Here is a 25,513-nt window from a genome sequence, read left to right on the forward strand (position 1 = left end):
ACAAAAGACATATATATATATATATATATATATATATAATTTTTTTTACACTGTTAATTGCTATCAGCCCTCGCCCTTGGGTGCCAGGAAGGGAACCCTTTATTTAAGGGGACCCACTCCCCCAGGTAACCTGTGCCAGGCTATGCGTATATACAGCTGCCCACACACTCGTGGGTGTATGGACAAGTGTATACACCCTCAGGCGCGGGTACCTACCAAGGATGGAGATTAAATAATGGTGTGATCTGCTGCTCCTAATTATAAGCATAACTGCATTCCTTATATCAGACAAAAACAACACTAACTGCAGGGATATGACCCCTGTAGATAAAAAGGAGCGCTGACCACATCAATTAAAGGAGACAACTAAAAATATCCACAATAAAAATGTAAATTCATTTATTAACATACAATGCTGCAGCATAAAAACTAAATCAATCCATAATATGTGTTTATGAATCAATATACAAATATTCCATATAGGACTGATATAACCATCTAGAATTCACTAAAATTCAGAGGCTTGGACCCTGATATCTAGCAATGCCCACTGATTTTATAATGAACTAGCTAGGAATAGTTTTTCCAAACACTTAATGTGTTCATGTGTCCTTAATTCATCAGTGTTCCAAATGAACATGTGTGCACACATTTGTTGAATATGTAATTACCATGCGTTGTTAGCCTTAACGTCACCTCCAAACTTTGATTTGTTGAAACAATCCCACTTTTAAACTCCCTCTGCTGGTGCTCATCCGTTTGCTGCAGAATATCTGGAGTAGATATCAATGGGGACTGTCCACAGTGCTCCGGCTCCCTCTTCTGGTTGCTAACCGTAATTAGAGGTACACTGGTTGTTACACTGACCACAGGCTGGTAATCGCGTCAATGAGCAGGAGATGATCGTCACTGGTTATAGTTACTTTGAAAATGCGTTTCTCCGCCTTCCCAACACACTCAGCGGCTTCCTCAGTTTGAATGACTATATTCAATGGGCTCAGTTTATATAGCCACCATAATTTGTATTTCCTGCGGCAATTCGCGCATGCGCACTCCATCGTGCGTTCCATGCCTCACTTTCACCATGCATTTTAAATAGACTCCGGTGGCCATTTTGTCCCATCATATCAAGCCTCACTTTCATATAGGACTAGTTGTTACTATCAAGGAATCCAAGCCTCGTTTTGAGTTCCGGAAGCTATATCAAGCCTCTCTTATTTATACCTAATTAAGTGTTAATAATAACGTATCAAAGCCTCGATTCAATCCCAATGATTTCCATAATTACTTGTATCATTATGCCAAACCTAATTTCAACATACATTCTTAAAAATATATATTTTATATATATCTGTATATATATATATATGTGTCTTTTCATACATACATACATACATCCTAATACTTAATCATAGACCAACATATATATATATACATATGAAATTCATATTCCCACCCTTAAAAAACTAATGACTTTAAAATTGTCCATATATACCATATACATCCAGACATAAAAGGGGAAGAGGTAGATATAGTGTCCCATATCTCTATATTGTAGCTTATCTCCATAAATACACTCCCGTCATGTCCCCATACATAAAAAAACCAAAACATACAAAAAAGAAACCACAGTCTCCATCTCCATCTCTCGGTAACATAAGGAACTATACTTTATCCCCAATATATATATATATATATGGTTACTCCAAGGTGATCTTTCCTTCCCTTAAATTTTGTTTAATTCTAATGAGTCATTGAGTCCCTGGGGATCAAAGTTTTAAGATTAAATATCCAGAAGGCCTCTTTCTTACATAGCCTTCTAAACCCCCCCCCCCCCCCCTATTTGTTATCGCCACCTGTTCAATGGCTGTGATTGTTATATTTTCACTTTTACCCTCCCCACATTCCAAAATATGACGATACAGATAATTATTACCTGCTCTTTTATCTATCTGTCGCTTATGATCCTTGAATCTAAGGTGGAGCGCCCGGGTGGTACGCCCTACGTAATGTGCTCCACATCCACACTGCAGAACATAGATAACATATGTGGATTTACAGTTTAGAAAACTTTTTATGTTAATTTTTTTCTCCTGATACAAACGAGGAGAATTGTGTCATCTTCTTTTCTGTATGTTTACATGTTACACAGTTAGTTCTTCCGCATTTATGAAACCCTATTGGTGGTTTGGGTAACCATGTATTCATTTGGCCCCCTTGAGCCTCAGGAAATCCAGATTTATCACATGATCTACTAAAGAAACTAGGTGCTAATGCATACTTCAAGCTATCAGATTTTCGAAATATTACCTGTTCACTAATTTTTATATTGGAATTCAGCATTTCATCTAACTTTAAGATCGAGGAATTCTTTTAAATAATCTTCTTGATCTCATATGCACTAGTATTATATTTTGTTACAAACATAGTTGTTCTGTCCGTCATCTTTTCATTTTTCTTCCTAAAGTTGGTTCTAGTGGTATCTAGTAGGGAGTCCCTCTCCAAACTATCCACTTCTCTTAAGGCCTGATCCAATACAGATTTCGGATAACCCTGAGTGATAAATGCCCCATACAAAGATTCCATCTGTTCTCTCGCCCCTTCGTTAGTAGAACAGTTCCTTTTAACCCGAAGGAACTGGGCTTTCGGTATATTATCTTTCCACCATTGTAAGTGGCTACTCTTATAATGTAAATATCGATTCTGATAACCTTCCTTAACAAAAGTACTAGTACTATACTCTCATTCTCTATCTTGAGCGCTATATCCAGAAAAGTTACCTGTGTGGGGTAAATTTTAAACCAAATTGATTACAGTTTAAACTGGCAATAAATGACTCCGCTGATTCAGTGCTCCCCTCCCAAACAAAAAACAAATCATCTATGAAACGGCCATAGAGGACCAGGCTCGCCCCGAGATCGCCGCCCCAGACATGCTGTTCCTCGAACCGCCCCATGAATAGGTTGGCGAAACTCGGAGCGAACCTGGTCCCCATGGCCGTCCCCCTATTCTGCAAATAATACCGTTTATCAAAAATAAAATAATTATGTTGAAGGATAAATCTAATACCTTCCAAAATTAACCATCTAAGTTCCTCCCCTATATTAGAATCTCTTAACAAATAAAATTCCACTGCTTCAATCTCCAATTGGTGTTCGATGTTAGAATAAAGTGATTCTACATCACATGTAATAAAACAATAATTTGGCTGCCATTTAATAGTTTTAATCAAATTTAGAAAATGTGTGGTGTCCTTAATATGTGATTTTAATTCTTTAACATAACCCTGTAAAAAACTGTCTATGAAAAATGACAAATTACTAGTCAGTGACTCCACCCCCGCAATAATGGGTCTCCCCGGTGTTTTTATTAGTGTCTTGTGCACCTTAGGTAGACAGTAATATGTGGGAATCACTGGATTATCACAAAACAAAAAACCTTGCGTTTCTCTGGAAATAGCGCCCAAGCTCAATGCTTTATTTAACAGAATTTTAAGTTCTTTCTGAAACTGGGTGGTGGGATTGTGGGTCATTCTAGAATACAGGAGGGCATCGCCTAGTTGTCTATTTGCCTCTGCCAAAAACATCACTGTATCCATTACCACAATCCCACCGCCCTTGTCAGCATGTTTAATGGTCAAGGAGGGATCCCCTTTTAGCATCTTCAGGGCTGTTCGTTCCTGTGTGCTTAGATTATCCTTTAATGATTGTTTATCAGTTTTATGACACATCACCCTAAAATGCTCTAACGTTGATTTATAGAAGCTCTCAATATAGGGCCCTCTATATGCCAAAGGGTAGAACTCAGACTTGTTCTTAAACTTAGTAGTTTCATTTACATCTCGTGTTACATCAAAATATTTTAATACAGTCATCCTCATTCGGATTATTCGTTGATTCACCTGCCAAGGATTCCAATATGTCTAACATTACTTGATCATCCTGATCCAATATAATGGGGATACCTTCATTACCTTCCTTTTTCATATTTTTTATCGCGAAATATCGCTTTCTACTCAGGGTCCTGGTATATCTATTGAGGTCAACGAACAATTCGAATAAATTGGGTTTTTGAGCGGGGGCAAAATTGAAACCTTTCTCCAGCAATCTCAATTGGTCCGTATTCAGCTCTTTCGAAGACAAATTGAACACCCCTTTTCCCCTCACTTCAGTTTCATACTTTTCCCTTGACCTAAACTTTCTCCCTCTCTTTCCTCTGGCTCTTGTTCTCTTTGTCTTTTTCCCGACCACCCTGTTCCTTCGTATTTTCTGTGGGGACGATTTTGAAATCTGTGGCTGTCCTCCAAAAAATTATTCGTACCACCATGGATATTGGGTAATGGTCTATTCCTTCCTCCCACATCAACCCACTCATCTCTCCCTGAATCTCTTCTACTCCATTTGGGATATGAGGCTGGAGACCTCGTACTATTTTGTTGTGGTAATATCTCATACCTATTCCTTGTGGCAATCGGTTCACAATTCTCCTCGTCCTGATTTCTATATCTCCCTAGTCCTCTAAATTCTACAGGGGTTCTTGGTCCCTTAAAATAACGTGACCTATACTGAAAGTTTTGGGTATCCCTTCTCATAGTTCCCACCTCCTTCTGAGAGGATTTATAATTGTCAAAATTTTCCCTCCTTCTATTGTATGTATGTACCTCTCCTTTTTGATAATCCAATTTATCCCGATTTAATTTACTATTTTTCCTGAAGACTAAGGATTTTTCAAAATCCTCCACCTTGCGATTGACTTTAAGATCTCTCTCACTGAATCCCTTATCCCCAGAAAATGATTTCAATAATTTGTTAAGGAAGTGGATCAGAATCGATATTTACATTATAAGAGTAGCCACTTACAACGGTGGAAAGATAATATACCCAGGGGCCAGTTCCTTCGGGTTAAAAGGAACTGTTCTACTAACGAAGGGGCGAGAGAACAGATGGAATCTTTGTATGGGGCATTTATCACTCAGGGTTATCCGAAATCTGTATTGGATCAGGCCTTAAGAGGAGTGGACAGTTTGGAGAGGGACTCCCTACTAGATACCACTAGAACCAACTTTAGGAAGAAAAATGAAAAGATGACGGACAGAACAACTATGTTTGTAACAAAATATAATACTAGTGCATATGAGATCAAAAAGATTATTTAAAAGAATTCCTCGATCTTAAAGTTAGATGAAATGCTGAATTCCAATATAAAAATTAGTGAACAGGTAATATTTCGAAAATCTGATAGCTTGAAGTCTGCATTAGCACCTAGTTTCTTTAGTAGATCATGTAATAAATCTGGATTTCCTGAGGCTCAAGGGGGACAAATGAATACATGGTTACCCAAACCACCAATAGGGTTTCATAAATGCGGAGGAACTAACTGTGTAACATGTAAACATACAGAAAAGAAGATGACACAATTCTCCTCGTTTGTATCAGGAGAAAAAATTAACATAAAAAGTTTTCTAAACTGTAAATCCACATATGTTATCTATGTTCTGCAGTGTGGATGTGGAGCACAATGCGTGGGGCGTACCACCCGGGCGCTCCACGTTAGATTCATGGAACATAAGCGACAGATAGATAAAAGAGCAGGTAATTATTATCTGTATCGTCATATTTTGGAATGTGGGGAGGGTAAAAGTGAAAATATAACAATCACTGCCATTGAACAGGTGGCGATAACAAATAGGGGGGGGATAGGTTTAGAATGCTATGTAAGAAAGAGGCCTTCTGGATATTTAATCTTAAAACTTTGATTCCCCCAGGGACTCAATGACTCAGTAGAATTAAACAAAATTTAAGGGAAGGAAAGATCACCTTGGAGTAACTATATATATATTGGGGATAGAGTATAGTTCCTTATGTTACCGAGAGATGGAGATGGAGACTGTGGTTTTTTTTGTATGTTTTTGTTTTTTTATGTATGGGGACATGACGGGAATGTATTTATGGAGATGAGCTACAATATAGAGATATGGGACACTATATCTACCTCTTCCCCTTTTATGTCTGGATGTATATGGTATATATGGACAATTTTAAAGTCATTAGTTTTTTAAGGGTGGGAATATGAATTTCATATGTATATATATATGTTGGTCTATGATTAAGTATTAGGATGTATGTATGAAAAGACATATATATATATATATATATATATAATATATATTTTTAAGAATGTATGTTGAAATTAGGTTTGGCATAATGATACAAGTAATTATGGAAATCATTGGGATTGAAACGAGGCTTTGATCCGTTATTATTAACACTTAATTAGGTATAAATAAGAGAGGCTTGATATAGCTTCCGGGACTCAAAACGAGGCTTGGATTCCTTGATAGTAACAACTAGTCCTATATGAAAGTGAGGCTTGATATGATGGGACAAAATGGCCACTGGAGTCTATTTAAGATGCATGGTGAAAGTGAGGCTTGGAACGCACGATGGAGTGCGCATGCGCGAATTGCCGCGGGAAATACAAATTATGGTTGCTATATAAACTGAGCCCATTGAATATAGTCATTCGAACTGAGGAAGCCGCTGAGTGTGTTGGGAAGGTGGAGAAACGCGTTTTCGAAGTGACTATAACCAGTGACAATCATCTCCTGCTCATTGACGCGATTACCAGCCTGTGGTCAGCGTAATAATAAGTGTACCTGCAATTACGGTTAGCAACCAGCAGAGGGAGCCGGAGCACTGTGGACAGTCCCCATTGATATCTACTCCAGATATTCTGCAGCAAACGGATGAGCACCAGCAGAGGGAGTTTAAAAGTGGGATTGTTTCAACAAATCAAAGTTTGGAGGTGACGTTAAGGCTAACAACGCATGGTAATTACATATTCAACAAATGTGTGCACACATGTTCATTTGGAACACTGATGAATTAAGGACACATGAACACATTAAGTGTTTGGAAAAACTATTCCTAGCTAGTTCATTATAAAATCAGTGGACATTGCTAGATATCAGGGTCCAAGCCTCTGAATTTTAGTGAATTCTAGATAGTTATATCAGTCCTATATGGAATATTTGTATATTGATTCATAAACCCATATTATGGATCGATTTAGTTTTTATGCTGCAGCATTGTATGTTAATAAATGAATTTACATTTTTATTGTGAAGATTTTTAGTTGTCTCCTTTAATTGATGTGGTCAGCGCTCCTTTTTATCTACAGGGGTCATATCCCTGCAGTTAGTGTTGTTTTTGTCTGATATAAGGAATGCAGTTATGCTTATAATTAGGAGCAGCAGATCACACCATTATTTAATCTCCATCCTTGGTAGGTACCAGCACCTGAGGGTATATACACTTGTCCATACCCCCACGAGTGTGTGGGCAGCTGTATATACGCATAGTGTGGGATTTATAGTGAATTGCTTTAGTTAATTGCATCTCGGGCAGCAGGTAACATAGGGTACTTTTGATCATGGCAGCTTTTAAATGCAGAGCTGAACGATTGGAAAGACGTAGGGTGTATTTAAAAGGGTCGGATGAAATGCAACCCATGGAGAGGGATGAAAACTCAGAGGATATGCATAGTTTATTCAATAAACTAGAAAATTTATGTGTAAGGCATTGGTGGGACCAGGTATCATTAAAGAAATACCTGGATCAAGGTTTGATTCCCAGAGGACTTAGGATTCTTAAAACCTCCACCTTTAAAGAGGACAAACAGTTCTCAGAGGAATGGAACATGATACTGGATAATTGCTCCATAAACCTCATGAAGCTGCTTCTCAGATTTAGGGAGGGTAAAGTGAATGTGATACAAAAAGAAATTGATAAAACTCAAGATTTATTGAAATCATTTTCTGGGGATAAGGGATTCAGTGAGAGAGATCTTAAAGTCAATCGTAAGGTGGAGGATTTTGAAAAATCCTTAGTCTTCAGGAAAAATAGTAAATTAAATCGGGATAAATTGGATTATCAAAAAAGAGAGGTACATACATACAATAGAAGGAGGAAAATTTTTGACAATTATAAATCCTCTCAGAAGGAGGTGGGAACTATGAGAAGGGATACCCAAAACTTTCAGTATAGGTCACGTTATTTTAAGGGACCAAGAACCCCGGTAGAATTTAGAGGACTGGGGAGACATAGAAATCAGGACAAGGAGAATTGTGAACCGATTGCCACAAGGAATAGGTATGAGATATTATCACAACAAAATAGTACGAGGTCTCCAACCTCATATTCCAAATGGAGTAGAAGAGATTCAGGGAGAGATGAGTGGGTAGATGTGGGAGGAAGGAATAGACCATTACCCAATATCCATGGTGGTACGAATAATTTTTGGGAGGACAGCCACAGATTTCAAAATCGTCCCCACAGAAAATACGAAGGAACAGGGTGGTCGGGAAAAAGACAAAGAGAACAAGAGCCAGAGGAAAGAGAGGGAGAAAGTTTAGGTCAAGGGAAAAGTATGAAACTGAAGTGAGGGGAAAAGGGGTGTTCAATTTGTCTTTAAAGAGCTGAATACGGACCAATTGAGATTGCTGGAGAAAGGTTTAAATTTTGCCCCTGCTCAAAAACGCAATTTATTCGAATTGTTCGTTGACCTCAATAGATATACCAGGACCCTGAGTAGAAAGCGATATTTCACGATAAAAAATATGAAAAAGAAAGGTAATGAAGGTATCCCCAATATAATGGATCAGGATGATCAAGTAATGTTAGACATATTGGAATCCTTGGCAGGTGAATCAACGAATAATCCGAATGAGGATGACTGTATTAAAATATTTGATGTAACACGAGATGTAAATTCAACTACTAAGTTTAAGAACAAGTCTGAGTTCTACCCTTTGGCATATAGAGAGCCCTATATTGAGAGCTTCTATAAATCAACATTAGAGCATTTTAGGGTGATGTGTCATAAAACTGATAAACAATCATTAAAGGATAATCTAAGCACACAGGAACGAACAGCCCTGAAAATGCTAAAATGGGATCCCTCCTTGACCATTAAACAGGCTGACAAGGGCGGTGGGATTGTGGTAATGGATACAGTGATGTATTTGGCAGAGGCAAATAGACAACTAGGCGATGCCCTCCTGTATTCTAGAATGACCCACAATCCCACCGCCCAGTTTCAGAAAGAACATAAAATTCTGTTGAATAAAGCATTGAGGTTGGGTGCTATATCCAGAGAAACGCAAGGTTTTTTGTTTTGTAATAATCCAGTGATTCCCACATATTACTGTCTACCTAAGGTGCACAAGACACTAATAAATCCACCGGGGAGACCCATTATTGCGGGGGTGGAGTCACTGACTAGTAATTTGTCATTTTTTCATAGACAGTTTTTTACAGGGTTATGTTAAAGAATTAAAATCACATATTAAGGACACCACACATTTTCTAAATTTGATTAAAACTATTAAATGGCAGCCAAATTATTGTTTTATTACATGTGATGTAGAATCACTTTATTCTAACATCGAACACCAATTGGAGATCGAAGCAGTGGCATTTTATTTGTTAAGAGATTCTAATATAGGGGAGGAACTTAGATGGTTAATTTTGGAAGGTATTAGATTTATCCTTCAACATAATTATTTTATTTTTGATAAACGGTATTATTTGCAGAATAGGGGGACGGCCATGGGGACCAGGTTCGCTCCGTGTTTCGCCAACCTATTCATGGGGCGGTTCGAGGAACAGCATGTCTGGGGCGGCGATCTCGGGGCGAGCCTGGTCCTCTATGGCCGTTTCATAGATGACTTGTTTTTTGTTTGGGAGGGGAGCACTGAATCAGCGGAGTCATTATTGCCAGTTTAAACTGTAATCAATTTGGTTTAAAATTTACGGGGTACTGTCACCCCACACAGGTAACTTTTCTGGATATAGCGCTCAAGATAGAGAATGAGAGTATAATAACTAGTACTTTTGTTAAGGAAGTGGATCAGAATCGATATTTACATTATAAGAGTAGCCACTTACAATGGTGGAAAGATAATATACACAAGGGCCAGTTCCTTCGGGTTAAAAGGAACTGTTCTACTAACGAAGGGGCGAGAGAACAGATGGAATCTTTGTATGGGGCATTTATCACTCAGGGTTATCCGAAATCTGTATTGGATCAGGCCTTAAGAGAAGTGGATAGTTTGGAGAGGGACTCCCTACTAGATACCACTAGAACCAACTTTAGGAAGAAAAATGAAAAGATGACAGACAGAACAACTATGTTTGTAACAAAATATAATACTAGTGCATATGAGATCAAGAAGATTATTAAAAAGAATTCCTCGATCTTAAAGTTAGATGAAATGCTGAATTCCAATATAAAAATTAGTGAACAGGTAATATTTCGAAAATCTGATAGCTGAAGTCTGCATTAGCACCTAGTTTCTTTAGTAGATCATGTGATAAATCTGGATTTCCTGAAGCTCAAGGGGGACAAATTAATACATGGTTACCCAAACCACCAATAGGGTTTCATAAATGCGGAAGAACTAACTGTGTAACATGTAAACATACAAAAAATAAGATGACACAATTCTCCTCGTTTGTATCAGGAGAAAAATTTAACATAAAAAGTTTTCTAAACTGTAAATCCACATATGTTATCTATGTTCTGCAGTGTGGATGTGGAGCACAATACGTGGGGCGTACCACCCGGGCGCTCCACGTAAGATTCATGGAACATAAGCGACAGATAGATAAAAGAGCAGGTAATAATTATCTGTATCGTCATATTTTGGAATGTGGGGAGGGTAAAAGTGAAAATATAACAATCACGGCCATTGAACAGGTGGCGATAACAAATAGGGGGGGATAGGTTTAGAAGGCTATGTAAGAAAGAGGCCTTCTGGATATTTAATCTTAAACTTTGATCCCCCAGGGACTCAATGACTCAGTAGAATTAAACAAAATTTAATGGAAGGAAAGATCACCTTGGAGCAATTATATATATATTGGGGATAAAGTATAGTTCCTTATGTTACCAAGAGATGGAGATGGAGACTGTGGTTTTTTTTGTATGTTTTGGTTTTTTTATGTATGGGGACATGACGGGAGTGTATTTATGGAGATAAGCTACAATATAGAGATATGGGACACTATATCTACCTCTTTCCCTTTTATGTCTGGATGTATATGGTATATATGGACAATTTTAAAGTCATTAGTTTTTTAAGGGTGGGAATATGAATTTCATATGTATATATATATATATATATGTTGGTCTATGATTAAGTATTAGGATGTATGTATGAAAAGACATATATATATATAGATATATATAAAATATATATTTTTAAGAATGTATGTTGAAATTAGGTTTGGCATAATGATACACATAATTATGGAAATCATTGGGATTGAAACGAGGCTTGGATCCATTATTATTAACACTTAATAAGGTATAAATAAGAGAGGCTTGATATAGCTTCCGGGACTCAAAATGAGGCTTGGATTCCTTGATAGTAACAACTAGTCCTATATGAAAGTGAGGCTTGATAAGATGGGAAAAAATGGCCACCGGAGTCTATTTAAGATGCATGGTGAAAGTGAGGCTTAGAAAGCACGATGGAGTGCGCATGCGTGAATTGCCGCGGAGAATACAAATTATGGTGGCTATATAAACTGAGCCCATTGAATATAGTCATTCGAATTGAGGAAGCCGCTATGTGTGTTGGGAAGGCGGAGAAACGCGTTTTCGAAGTGACTATAACCAGTGATGATCATCTCCTGCTCATTGACGCGATTACCAGCCTGTGGTAAGTGTAATAACCAGTGTACCTGCAATTACGGTTAGCAACCAGCAGAGGGAGCCGGAGCACTGTGGACAGTCCCCATTGATATCTACTCCAGATATTCTGCAGCAAAGGATGAGCACCAGCAGAGGGAGTTTAAAAGTGGGATTGTTTCAACAAATCAAAGTTTGGAGGTGACGTTAAGGCTAACAACGCATGGTAATTACATATTCAACAAATGTGTGCACACATGTTCATTTGGAACACTGATGAATTAAGGACACATGAACACATTAAGTGTTTGGAAAAACTATTCCTAGCTAGTTCATTATAAAATCAGTGGACATTGCTAGATATCAGGGTCCAAGCCTCTGAATTTTAGTGAATTCTAGATAGTTATATCAGTCCTATATGGAATATTTGTATATTGATTCATAAACACATATTATGGATTGATTTAGTTTTTATGCTGCAGCATTGTATGTTAATACATTAATTTACTTTTTTATTGTGAAGATTTTTAGTTGTCTCCTTTAATTGATGTGGTCAGTGCTCCTTTTTATCTACAGGGGGTCATATCCCTGCAGTTAGTGTTGTTTTAACCTGTGCCAGGGGTGACTAGTTGGGATGAGTGATGCTGTGGCCGCAAAGACCTGTATAAAAGTGTCCCCCGTCTGTGGCTTCACCTCCCTAGCTAGTGGAGCCTGGTGCTGGATTTAAAACTACGGGGACCCCTACTACTTTTGTCCCCCATATTTTTGGAGCCAAGACCGGCCCAAGAGCCTGGTGCTGGTTGTTGAAATACGGGGAAACCCTAGTCAATTTTTTTCCCGTATTTATGCAACCAGGACCGGCTCAAAGAGCCCGGGGCTGATTATGCTTTTGGGGGGGACCTGCATGTTTTATTTTTAGCTATTACTCTACTGTTCCAAAGAGAAGCATGCACAGATCATACTGATCTATGGGGGTCATTCCGAGTTTATCACTAGCTGCATTTGTTCACTGTGCAGCGATGAGGCTAAAAAACGTCACTTCTGCATATGCGTCGCAATGCACACGCGCGACGTACTATTACAACGAACGATGTAGTTTCACACAGGGTCTAGCGATGCATTTCAGTCGCACTGGCTGCCGCAGAGTGATTGACAGGGAGTGGGCGTTTCTGGGTGGCAACTGACCGTTTTCAGGGAGTGTTCGGACAAATGCAGGCATGCCAGGAAAAACGCAGGCATGGCTGGACGAACACAGGGCGAGTTTGTGACGTCAAATCCGGAACTGAATGGTCTGAAGTAATCGCAAGTGCGAAGTAGGTTTTGAGCTGCTCTAAAACTGCAAAAATTATTTTTGTAGTTGTTCTGCGATTAAAGCGTTCGCACTTCTGCATAGCTAATATATGGCGGCGGCTTGGTGTTTGCACGGCAGCGAAAATCTGCTAGCGAGCGATCAACGCAGAATGACCCCCTATGCACGCTACTGGCTAAGTGCATAAAGTAATGAAAACGTCTTGAAAAACGAATGTTTTTATTAATAAAAAACCGTATGTTTCCTTTAATAAAAAAATCGCAAAACATTGCATGCGACTCACGTTTTTACCCCAAAAATTACACCCTATTACATTTGCGATTTTTAGCAAAAAAATCACACTTTACAAACGTGCCATTTGATGCGATTTATTAGACACCTGAAAAATCGCACTCCATTGCATTTGGCCCCAAATGTTTGTTACAGTGAAATATTACATTTCTGAATTAAAATAATAAATTGAAAAAAGCTATGAAATTCCATAGACAAAAAAACCTTACGGTTTCACATGTCCCATTAAGGCTTCTTACACATGATCTGGCATTTCAGAAACCTGCTGTAACTCTTCCACTCAAACTCCAAAAAGCAATGAAATTCCGATCATTAAGGCTGACGCCTTAATGGACGTGTTCCTTGCGCAATACAGATATGGTATGCTATCACAGCCTGTGGGAAAGTGCAGATTCAGCACTCTCACAGAGTGAGATTGTTGTCACTCACACAATGGTGGAGCTGCTAATTCACAGATTTGTGTGCTCATTGGAATACAAACATGCAGTCTATGCAACTGAAGGTCTGAGCGGAAGACAAAGCTGCTCGGATGAAGTAAGAGTGTTGTTGATTGTAGGGAGGAGACAGAGCATTGTGGATGGGGGAACAAAAGTGTGTGGATAGAGGGAAGACTAAGCAGCATTGATGAGGGGGTGACAAAGAAACATGGGATAATTCAGACTGCAGCGATCGCAGTCTGAATTAGTTCGTGGGGTGCGAATGCGCAATGCATTCCCCGGGAGCCCAGTGGGGTGAGGGGGAGGGCCTGACATGCGGGGCGGACTAGCCCTGTGCTGGGCGTCACATCGCATGTTAGAGTAAATGATTGTAGATGTGCTAAATTTGGCACATCTACAATCAACTCTGAATTACCCCCACAGATGGGGGGGGGGGGGTAAGACAGGTGGGGGAAAGACAGTGGCACAGATGGTGGGGAGACAGCTGCGTGGATGGGTGGACAGTGCCGTGTGGATGAAGGGGAAAAAGCAGCACAGATGTGGGAGGGGTAAGAGCAGTGCGGATGGAAAGAAACGGCACGGATGAGGAAGGTAGAGCAGCATGGATGAGGGGAATACAGTCCCAACATCGGAGCGGATAAGTATTTTTACCTCCCCTTGGGGGGTGGCAGCTAGGCCTAATCCTTGGGTGGGTTGGATAGGGCAACCCCCCGCCCCCCCCCAATAGTGACCCATGAAACTTACCTTCAGGATGACAGCTACATGAATAGGGTAAGAGTGGTGTGGATAGGGGGTAGATTAAGCAGCAAGTATGGGAAGGGAGACATCGGGGCAGATGGGAGAAATGGTGCAGATGGGTTGAAAACACTGGCACGGATGGGTAGAAAACTGGTTCAGATGGGAGAGAAGACAGTGTGCCATGTATTGGAGGAGGCAGAGTGACGCTGAAGAGGGAAACACTGAGCAGCACAGAGAGAAGGAAACAGTGGACTGGACAAGGCACAGGTGGGGAAAGGCAGATGGTACAGATAAGTTAGTACAGACTAGCACAGATGGGAGAACACAGCAGTAGGGATTGGGGAAGACAGCAGCATGGGGGTGTATAGGGGAAGCAAGTATAGATGCATAGACCGTAGATGGGGTATTATAGTTTTAGCAATTAACCAAGATGTTTTGAGGGAGCTATATGTGTATACTAAGTGACATGGATGTATGGAGTGAGAAGGTAGGGATTGTTGTGGTGACCGAATGGGATGTTTTGGGGCACTGTGTGGGATGGGAGCACCATAAAACTGCTCAGACCGTCAGTTGCATAGACTGCATGTGTGTATTCCAATGAGCACACAAATCTGTGAATTAGCAGCTCCACCATTGTGTGAGTGACAACAATCTCACTCTGTGAGAGTGCTGAATCTGCACTTACCCACAGGCTGTGATGGCATACCATATCTGTATTGTGCAAGGAACATGTCCATTAAGGCGTCATCCTTAATAATCGGCATTTCATTGCTTTTTGGAGTTTGAGTGGAAGAGTTACAACAGGTTTCTGAAATGCCAGATCATGTGTAAGAAGCCTTAATGGGACATGTGAAACCGTAAGATTTTTTGTCTATGGAATATATATATATATATTTATAATCCATATACACACACACACACACACACACACACACACACACACACACACACACACATTACTGTATTGGAACAGACTATGTTCTGCCCACCATCTCCTCATTCCATTCTGCCTGTCACCCCTGGATAACACAGTAAAGTTTATTTTTTCACAAAAACATCCATAAAGTTGTAGATTTTTAAAAAATGATCACATTGACCCCTTGCCTGGCTATGTCGCATGTGATATGACCGAAGCCAGGAGTACGTTACCTGTCCAGGTCACATCACATGCAACGCGTTGCCCCACTGTGTGCCCCGACTTGTAGATTAGGAGATCTGTTTTGCACAAGGGCAGAACAGATATCCCCTGGCAACCCGGATGCCCCAGCAGAGATGCCTCAGCTGCTGACATCTCTGACGGAATTGAGCCGCAGAATGCCATGCGGCCAGCATTCTGGAGTGCATGCGCCAGGGAAGCACAGTGCGGGGAGGGGAACTTAGGTCCTCTCCAAGCACTAATTGACTGATCTCTGCTCCACTGCGCTCTGCATGTGGGGTAACGGGGGATCAATCACTAATGGAGGGATAAAATAAAGTTAAATTATGCTGGAAGGGGGTTAAACTAATAATAAAAAAAATAAAAATTGCCCACATGGTAGAAGTAGGCGGGTACAAAAAAGGGGGCTTTTAACAGAGTGGGGGAGGGGGGTTGGTTTAGAAACATGGATTTTTTTTTAACTATTAAGGGGGTGGAGGGGTACAATTATTAGGATTTAAGAACATTCTGGCATCTATTGCCAATGGAGGATGGAGAAAAAAATTTAATAATGGGGCAATGTGGACACAGGGGGATGGGGATGGCAAAACACCCCCTAGATATATATTTTGTGACAAGGATCATACACACAGGGACTGAGATGAACACTTTGTGTTTATTTTGCACAGTAGGTCACCACATAGCAAGTTGATTCCATACAGTCGGTATTACAGGCAGTAGCATACAGGTACTCACAGCATAGCAGACTCTTGATAGGCTCCAGTGGTCCCTAGTCTAACCCACACAACCCGGCCTATCACTCGGGTAGCTATTCCACCGTCGAGAGCAAGGTGACTCTGCCATGGAAACTCTTATATCAGGAAATCCCAGGTGCTGCTGATCACACACCTGGGATTCTGCTACTGCTTCCAAAACCTGGTCTGGACCCTCCACATTACTTTCAGATGGAACAATGCTGTCTCTGCCACACTCCTCCCCCCTTAGCTTCAACAACCTTGGTGAAGCTACCCTATTTTCAGGCAAGATCTCTGCATCGCCCACCCCCATCTGTATCATCTGCCCAGGTACACAGCCTTCCACCACCTTCCAGAGGTCACCCACTTCGCCTTCTTCCTCCTCCCCTAGCTTCACCATAGGGTTGCTTGGAGGAACAGGACCTACAAACCTCCTGGAAAGGGAATCGGCATTGAGGTGCTGTTTCCCCGGGCGATGCCTCACCTCAAACTTAAATGGCTGCAAAGCCAAAAACCAACGGGTCACACGAGCATTCACCTCTTTGCTTGTATGCATCCACTGTAAGGGTGCATGGTCTGTGACGAACAAAAACTCTCATCCCAATAAATAATATCTTAATGACTCAACTGCCCATTTAATGGCCAAGCACTCACGCTCCACAACTGAGTACCTGTGGTCCCTGGGCAATAATTTACGGCTAAGATAGAGGATGGGCTTCTCCTATCCATCTATCTCTTGGGATAGGACTGCTCCTAATTCTGTCCCAGAGGCATCCGTTTGTAACATAAATTGCTTTTTTAAGTCAGGAGCTTGTAAGACAGACTCAGTACACAAAGCTCATCTTAAATCTTGCCAATCAGTTTCCATTGGTCCAGACCACATTATCTTGTCTGGGAATTGTTTTTTAAGACATTCGGTTAGTGAAGCCACTCTAGCAGCGAAATCTCGAATGAACCTGCGATAATATCCGACCAAACCGAGAAATGTTGTGATTTACTTTTAGGTCTGGACCAGGTGAGGACTACTTCTCCCTTACTAGGCTGAGGTTTAACCTGTCCTCTGCCCACAATGTACCCCAAATACTTTGGTTCAATCATACCAATGGCACATTTCTCAGGGTTGGCGGTAAACCTGTGTGCCCGTAGACTGTAAATCGGCTTCTAACTTTGGTAGGTGGGACTCCCAATCAGAGTGGAAAATAATTATGTCATCTAAATATGCAGCCGCATATTCCCTGTGGGGCCAGAAAAACTTATTCATAGCTCTCTGGAAGGTTTCTGGGGCACCATGTAAACCAAATGGGAGCATTTTATATTGGAATAAGCCTTCTGGGGTAGAGAAGGTTGTTTTTGCCTTAGCAGCTTCTGTTAACGGAATATGCTGATAACCTTTTGTCAAATCAAGTGTAGTGAGATGTTGACTATTGGCTAAATTTTCTACTAACTCATCCACCCAAGGCATAGGGTAGGAAGCAAACCGGGACACTTGATTTAATTTACGGAAGTCATTGCAGAACCATAAGGCACCTGAAGGCTTCGGTACTAGGACAATTGGATTATTCCACTCACTGGGGGATTCCTCATTAACCCCTAGGCGTAACATCTCTTCCACCTCCTGCTTTACCGCTGCCCGCTTCGCTTCGGGTATGTGATATGGCCTCTGTTTAGTCACCACATCATGTTGAATGATCTGTGTCTTTCCCGGAATGGCAGAAAACACATCTTGGTAGTGTTTCATCAAGTTCACCACTTCCCGTTTCTGTTCTGGAGTAAGCGTGACTTCAATGGGCACCTGGCATTCTGAAATCTCTTTAGCTACCAAAGTGGGCCGATTGGCAGTTTCCTTCCAGGGTTTTAACAGGTTTACATGGTATACTTGTACCTCCCTCCTTCTACCCTCCTGTCGGACCCAGAAATTGACCGGTCCCACTGCCTCGATGATCTCATAGGGGCCCCGCCATTGTGCATATATATTGCTTTCTGTGGTGGGCGCCTGAGTATCGTCTTTTCCCCTGAAGTGGATGCCAGTGCTCCTGTTCCCAGCGAGTCTCCCTGTAGTTGTATTCCAGTGTCTCCGGCAATTCCAGGTGTCAGTTGCTGCACAAGTTTCCAGCGTTCCCAGCGGCTGGAGAGTTCCTCTGCGGTCCAGTCACCAGTGCTTCTCGGAGTCAGCGTGGGCTGCAGGTTAACCACCGCTCTCAAGTTATACAAATCATCAGTGTCTTTAACCACCGCTCGCAAGTCCTACAAATCATCAGTGTCTTTACTCACCGCTCTCAAGTCCTACAAATCATCAGTGTCTTTAATTACCGCTCACAAGTTCTACAAATCATCAGTGTCTTTAAACACCGCTCACAAGTTCTACTTGTCGTCAGTGTCTTTAAACACCTCTCTCAAACTCAACAAATCACCAGTGTCTTTAAACACCGTTCACAAGTTCTTCGGATCATCAGTGTCTTTAAAAACATCGCTCACAGGTTCTTCAGTCACCAGTGTCTTTCACCATCACTCTCAAGTGCTTCATTTATTAGCATCTTTAACATTGCTTACAAATTCTTCTATAGGCCTATACATTCCCCCATAAGTTTCCTCGCTGTTATGTGACATTGTGTTGCTCCCTTCCTGCAATAAAGTTCTTCAATACTTTCACCAAGTCTTACTGTCAGAGTCCTGTATGAGGAAGACCTATATCAGGCCATCCCTGTTCCGACCCAACTGTGGTTCCTCTTCCCTACCATCGGAAGAACCCCCGAGTTCACAACACCCCCAACCTAGGTCAGTGACACAAATAAGGTAGGAGCAGATCCCAATCTCGTTTTTTTTGTGACACTGCCCTCTTTATCACTTGCTTAAGAGTTTTATTAAATCTTTTTACCATGCCATCTGTCTGCAGTTGGTACACCGAGATGGTTATCCTATTTACGTTTAGCAACCGACATAAATCTTTCAGGAGTTTAGACACGAAAGGTTTACACTGGTCCGTTAAGACCTCTTTCAGTATTCATAAACGGGTATACATGGTTAGTAGCTCTCTGGCAATAGTGCCAGATTTCATATTGCACACGGGTATAGCCTCTGGGTATCTGCTGGCATAATCAACTACCACCAATATGTATTGGTGCCCTCAAGCAGATTTTTCCACTGGCCCTATCAGATCCATACCAATCCGCTCAAAAGGTACGGAAATGATAGGGAGGGGTACCAGTGGAGCTCTAAATTCTGGCTGAGGGTCTGTCCTCTGGCAGACTGGGCATTCCTGACAATACCTCTTAACGGAAGCATAGATGCCGGGCCAAAAGAACCATACCTGGATGCGTTGGAGTGTTTTCTCCTCATCTAGATGGCCACCCCACAAATGTGTATGGGCAGCTTCTAACACCAACCGCTCCAGTTTTCCGGGAACCTAAGAGCTGATCTACCCATTTCCCTTATAAAGTAGTGACACGATACAGCAAATCATATTTCAACACAAAATATGGTACGCCCTCTGATGGCAAAGCATCAACTACCCTGCCGTTAACTACTTTAACAGTCTCAAAGGCGTATGCCAAATTGCTGTCATCGCGTTGATCTCTCCCAAAGTCCTGCAGTGATATCTTCTCACCAATTGGGTTCCAATGGGCCTTTGACTCAGTCTCTTGGGGTGGTCTGGGACTGGCAGCCTCTCTCCCGGATGCTAAACTTTGGTAGTCTCTGGTTTCTGGCTTCTCAGTTGTTTAGGTGGTTGACGGTTTGTGGGTAGCATGTCAGGTAATACTATGATACAATATTTGTATACAAATCGCGCTTCAACACTGGATAAAGAGAAATAATGTAGTCCGGTTTTTTCAAATAGCTGAAAGTCTCTGATCGTAGTCTCCAGGAAATTGTTCTTCAACCAGGTATTACATAGAGGAAGGAAGACAGAAAAAGATTTTTTCCAATGTGTAGTAATTTCTAGAAAGTCACAGAAATCATACGAGGAGGCTATGGGATGTAGAAATTCCCCTCCTTTGTGTCTTTGTAAGATATTCTGGGACCACCCGAAAAGTGTGTTAGTCGTAAACGCAGAATGCTCACTTTCTTGCTTACTTCGACAAACATATGAAAACTCCTATAAAGGTATCTTTGGGATTTTCCAGCAGGGCTTCACTCCAGGAGGTTCCTTAATTTACCAGATTGTTCTCTATGAGCTTGTCTCCTTTAACAACATCAAGGTGCAGACCTGGAGGGGGCTTCCCTGACCAGCTTGGACACTCAAATAAGCATTAAAATTGAAATCATCCCATAGCCTCCTCGTATGATTTCTGTGACTTTCTAGAAATTACTACACATTGGAAAAAATCTTTTTCTGTCTTCCTTCCTCTATGTAATACCTGGTTGAAGAACAATTTCCTGGAGACTACGATCAGAGACTTTCAGCTATTTGAAAAAACCGGACTACATTATTTCTCTTTATCCAGTGTTGAAGCGCGATTTGTATATAAATATTGTATCATAGTATTATCTGTTTTTTCCGGTCGATAACTCCGGAACGTATATTTAATTGCAGCATCAACATTTCCAGCGCAGGGAAGTATTTGCTTTTTTCTTTTCCTTAGCATGTCAGGTAACCAGCTCCTGCAGCAATGGAAAGTCCCGGCCTAGGATCAGCAGATACGGGCGTCTGGAGGTCACCGCTGCCACCACCTTTAACGACCGACCTTGAACGACATGGGGTACGTAGACACGTGGGCACTCCTCCACATCACCATGGATGCACAACACCCTGACAGGAGGCTGGACCTTGTCAACTCCCGGGGGAACCCTGTTGGCCATGACAATGGTGAGCTCACTGCCGGTATCCACCAGGGCCCAAATTTCCTGGTTTCCCACCTGTACCTGCACCCGGAACAGGGAGGACTCTGCTTGGTATACCCCTGCCGCCGCCATGCTGACCAATGGCCAAGCAGTTTTCCCCGCACTGCAATCCATCGGCTCACCCTGTTTCATGCAGTCCCGTCGTACATGACCAGGCTTGCCGCACTCAAAGCACACCGAGGGAGGTGGAGCTTTTGGTTTAACTACTGGGACCTGAGTTCTGGGTTTAGGTGTTTGCCCGTATCCTGACCTGGCTTTATTCAGCTTTCTCAGCGTCAGATGCCGCTAAATCACCACTGCCAACTCCTCAAATGTCTGGGGGTCAGCCTGATGGGCCCACTGCTGCGCCAAGTGGTCTAACACTCGCATAGCCTGGTCCAGTGCAACTACTTCCACAATCTGTACTGTAGAGTTTTTATCAGGCTGCAACCAGGCCTATGTCAGTCGGGCTAGTCTGGTCAGCTCAATCCTGGGAGGCTCAGAGCCCTCCAGCCGCCAGTCATGAAATTATTGGGCTTTGCTGGGCCCCGTCACTCCAATCCTATCCAGTATAGCCTTTTTCAGGCCAGGATAGGAGCGTGCCTTAGCCACAGTCATGTCCACATATGCCCGCTGTGCCTCCCCTGTTAAACAGGGAGCCAGCATGTCAGACCATTCCTCCACAGGCCATCCCAACTGCGTTGCCGTGTGCTCAAATGTGCAAAGGAATGCCTCTATATCATCTGCTGGGGTGAGCTTTGGTAGCCTTTCCCGCCCTGGCTCAGATTTTTTAAGCGCATTTAACTCATCGCATAACATTTGAATTTGAGCTTGCTGCCCCTTATGTAACATTTGAATTTGAGCTAGCTGCCCCTCATGTAACATTTGAATCTGGGTCTGTTGCCCAGCTGCAAGTTCAGCAAATTGCTTTAGTAACTCTTCCATATTGCCCTGTGTGGCCCCTTTAAGGACAAATCTCGGAGGTTTAATATAAAGTGCCAGGCTTATCAAACAGTCCAAGCCGACACCCACCTGTTTTGCTGGCTATCTAACACTTAACAGAATAACCGTCTGCCTATAATGCTATGGCCCTTTAAGACTGCCACATGCACTACATAACCAGAGAGGAAGAAAGAAAAGGAAAACTTGTAGTTTTAAACACAGGTAGGCTACCAACCATTTCTGCTGTACACCGTGTCCTTGCTCACATTCTCCACCACTTGTGACAAGGATCACACACACGGGGACTTAGATTAACACTTTCGGTGTTTATTTTGTACAGCAGGTCACCACATAGCAAGTTGATTCCATACAGTCGGTATTACAGGCAGTAACATACAGGTACTCACAGCATAGCAGACTCTTGATAGGCTCCAGTGGTCCCTAGTCTAACCCACACAACCCGGCCTATCACTCGGGTAGCTATTCCACCGACGAGAGCAAGGTGACTATGCCCTGGAAACTCTTATATCAGGAAATCCCAGGTGCTGCTGATCACACACCTGGGATTCTGCTACTGCTTCCAAAACCTGGTCTGGACCCTCCACATTACTTTCACGTGGAACAATGCTGTCTCTGCCACAATATGCCAAAATATTTTAATATATTATTCAAAATACTTTTTAAACTTTATTAAGTAATGAAAAAAATAATCAGTTTTTTGGGGGTAAACATCGTCACTTAAGTGTGTAAACCATTCTATATTTTATTAATTTAGATAATTATATTTCAACTTTTATTTATTGTTCTGTATTAGTACAGATAAGGATATAGTTATGAAACCATAGATTTCTCCAGCCTAAACCCATTTACTGTCAATTGCCACCATCCAGGGTCAGATTAAGCCTTGTGAGGGTCATGGGACACTTAAAATAGGGGGGCACGGGGGAAGGGAGGATTGTATATTAGATTGTACATTCTTCCCAACATGACCTATTCCAGTAGTGACAAAATGCTTTCTACATGGACTTCCTTCTTAATATATGATTGGCTTTACATGGGTTGAACTATTTAATTGATTAGAAAGGTATTTCAACACAACACAAGTGATTGCAATAATTAATTATGAGGGAAATCCAGGTACTGTACTGTACACAACATTTTATCCCTCCTGGAATGTGTCATGTTGGGAGGTATGGATTGTGTATATTCATTTTAAACCAAATGTGTATAATAGATTTAAACTAAAAGTTTAGTAATGCCTCGGTACTGTTTATAGTTCCACCTAATTTAGAGAACTATTTTATGCAGTTTTCTTGTAGTGGAACAAGGACAACTTAAACAACCTTAAAATACACATAGAAAAATAAAATCTATAATTTATTTAGCGAAAATGCAATAACAGCATCTTTGCTACTTACACACTGGAACATGGCTCAGGAGGACTCTCTGTGTGTCTCTCTCTAGACTTGAATGCTCTCAATAGATAACAGGTTACACAGGATCCCTGGGTCATTTACAGCTCTGTCCTAATACGCCTGCGTCTCTGCCTGCAATGCATACTGTCCTGCTTTCATTCTGGCTGCCTAGTTGTGCTACTGCACAAGAGGGAGAGCTAGTGAAGCTCTGGCCGGGGTCCCCATGACAAGTTGGGCCTAGGGTACAGTAGGCTATGCATTCCCCCTCTCACCCCTTTCTGGCTATGCCACCATCCCCGTTTATCATATGGGGATGGTGATTTAACTGCATGTATCAACAATCATATAATATAACTCTCCAAAACTAGATAACGATATCAATATATGGTTTTACTGAATCAACAAGAATCCCTTTGCTGGCAGTGGGGACTTAGCAAAGCCTTTCCAGTTTTGTCAGATTATAGCGGAGTTAAAAAAGTTATGTGCATCCATGGACACCTGCCATGCATGTGCAATTCATTAACACTTTGCCAACAGGGTTAGGCTATCAGCACTACAGTATATGTCTGTGTTGGTTGACACCACCACACGTTACTGTACAGGTGAATGTTGAAAAATAGTGGTGGTGTCACTAACAATAGACATTAAATGGTGTACCCAGTATGTACTGCTATTAATGATTTTTTTGTTATTAAAAAGACCCTATGTTATTGTCACATTTAAATATGTAAGCTTTGTGGTTTTATCTGTTTGTGAGTGTAGCGGTGCTCATTAATGTTTTCAGCCATAGCTGTGTAATGTAAAGATATGAAGGGGTTAATATACCCTTAGCCAACTGTTGCTATTTACCTATCTGAACTACAACCCAACCTAATCATTATGCTCACTGTTATTTATAATGTTCTTCTGTGTCCAAACTCTTTCTTCATCACTAATAAACACAGAGGGACACAGGTCACAGGCATTGCAGTAATTGTGCTGTGTTCATAATGGTGCTGAATATAACAGGGACCCTACTCCTGGCTGCTGGGGTCACTCTTCTCATTTACCTCATACAATGGTGGAAACATATAAAGCAGAGGAACCTGCCCCCGGGGCCCACACCTCTGCCCCTGCTGGGGAATATCATGCAGACCAGCAGCACAGAATTTACACAGTCTTTGGTTAAGGTAAGCTGGGGCATTTATTCCCTCATTATTGCAGTATAACAGAATTCTGTCGTGCTGAGTGCAGGTGTCTCTATAATGTATTACCTCTATATGTAAATGTATCTGCTGAGATTAAATAAATTGGCAGAGCATCTAGACAACAGACAAGTGCTAAGTTGTGCTATTTTAAATAAACATCAGGTTGATCGAAAGATAGTAATTACTGCTGATCATTAAAATGTACATTTTATCTACAAAGATAGCAACATTATTAAAAATAGTGCATGGTGTGACGTGTGAGCCTGCCCTGCATCATACTGTCCATAGGCAAACGCAGGGGGGTTTCAGGTTGCTCAGAAACCCCCTCCTCTTAGCAAGTGGCTCACATTGTAACAACAATAGCAATGGTATATAATACCATTTCTTGAGCTGCCACATTATGCAGTTTAAGGGACAGAGCGTAGCTGCTGCACGTGCCCAGTGGTAGCAGCTTCTTCTACCAGGTTTGCTGTGTGTGTGGCTCTGAGTCCTTAATCAGTGCACTAGACAAGAGAGTAGCTACTAGGAAGAAGAGACAGGAGCCTTAACATGAGGTGGTAGAATGTGTGCTTAGAAATTGCAGTACTGGTTCTATTATGTTTGTGTATTTATTTATTATGGTATGTTTAACCTTTTCCTGACCACTTTGTTTGGTACAGCCTATACTATAGACCATCTACAGCAGAGGTTCTCAAACTCGGTCCTCGGGGGCACACACAGTGCATGTTTTGCAGGTAACCCAGCAGGTGCACAGGTGTATTAATTACTCACTGACACATTTTAAAAGGTCCA

General features: G+C 41.5%; 1 protein-coding gene and 1 long non-coding RNA gene across 3 annotated transcripts in view; one reads left to right on the forward strand and one right to left on the reverse strand.

Moving 5' to 3' along the window:
* Positions 1-16,470, reverse strand: part of LOC134947859 (uncharacterized) — a 138,777-nt gene extending 122,307 nt beyond the window's left edge. Inside the window, exon 1 of the long non-coding RNA XR_010182823.1 lies at positions 16,361-16,470. This is a non-coding gene — a long non-coding RNA (uncharacterized LOC134947859). The remainder of the gene's footprint in view (positions 1-16,360) is intronic.
* Positions 16,471-22,288: 5,818 nt separating this feature from the next.
* The window catches only part of LOC134949310 (cytochrome P450 2A4-like), a 156,396-nt gene continuing 153,171 nt past the window's right edge, over positions 22,289-25,513 (forward strand). The window contains exons 1-2 of one of the 2 annotated variants that reach the window (XM_063937809.1): positions 22,289-22,341; positions 24,479-24,703. In XM_063937809.1, the coding sequence (XP_063793879.1) occupies positions 24,524-24,703 (180 nt within the window). In that variant the 5' untranslated portion in view covers positions 22,289-22,341; positions 24,479-24,523. Of the gene's footprint in view, positions 22,342-24,440; positions 24,704-25,513 lie in introns of those variants that run through there. The other variant, XM_063937808.1, reaches the window with a different exon arrangement.

Source organism: Pseudophryne corroboree, chromosome 8, assembly GCF_028390025.1.
Source record: "Pseudophryne corroboree isolate aPseCor3 chromosome 8, aPseCor3.hap2, whole genome shotgun sequence".
Classification (NCBI taxonomy): Eukaryota; Metazoa; Chordata; class Amphibia; order Anura; family Myobatrachidae; genus Pseudophryne; species Pseudophryne corroboree.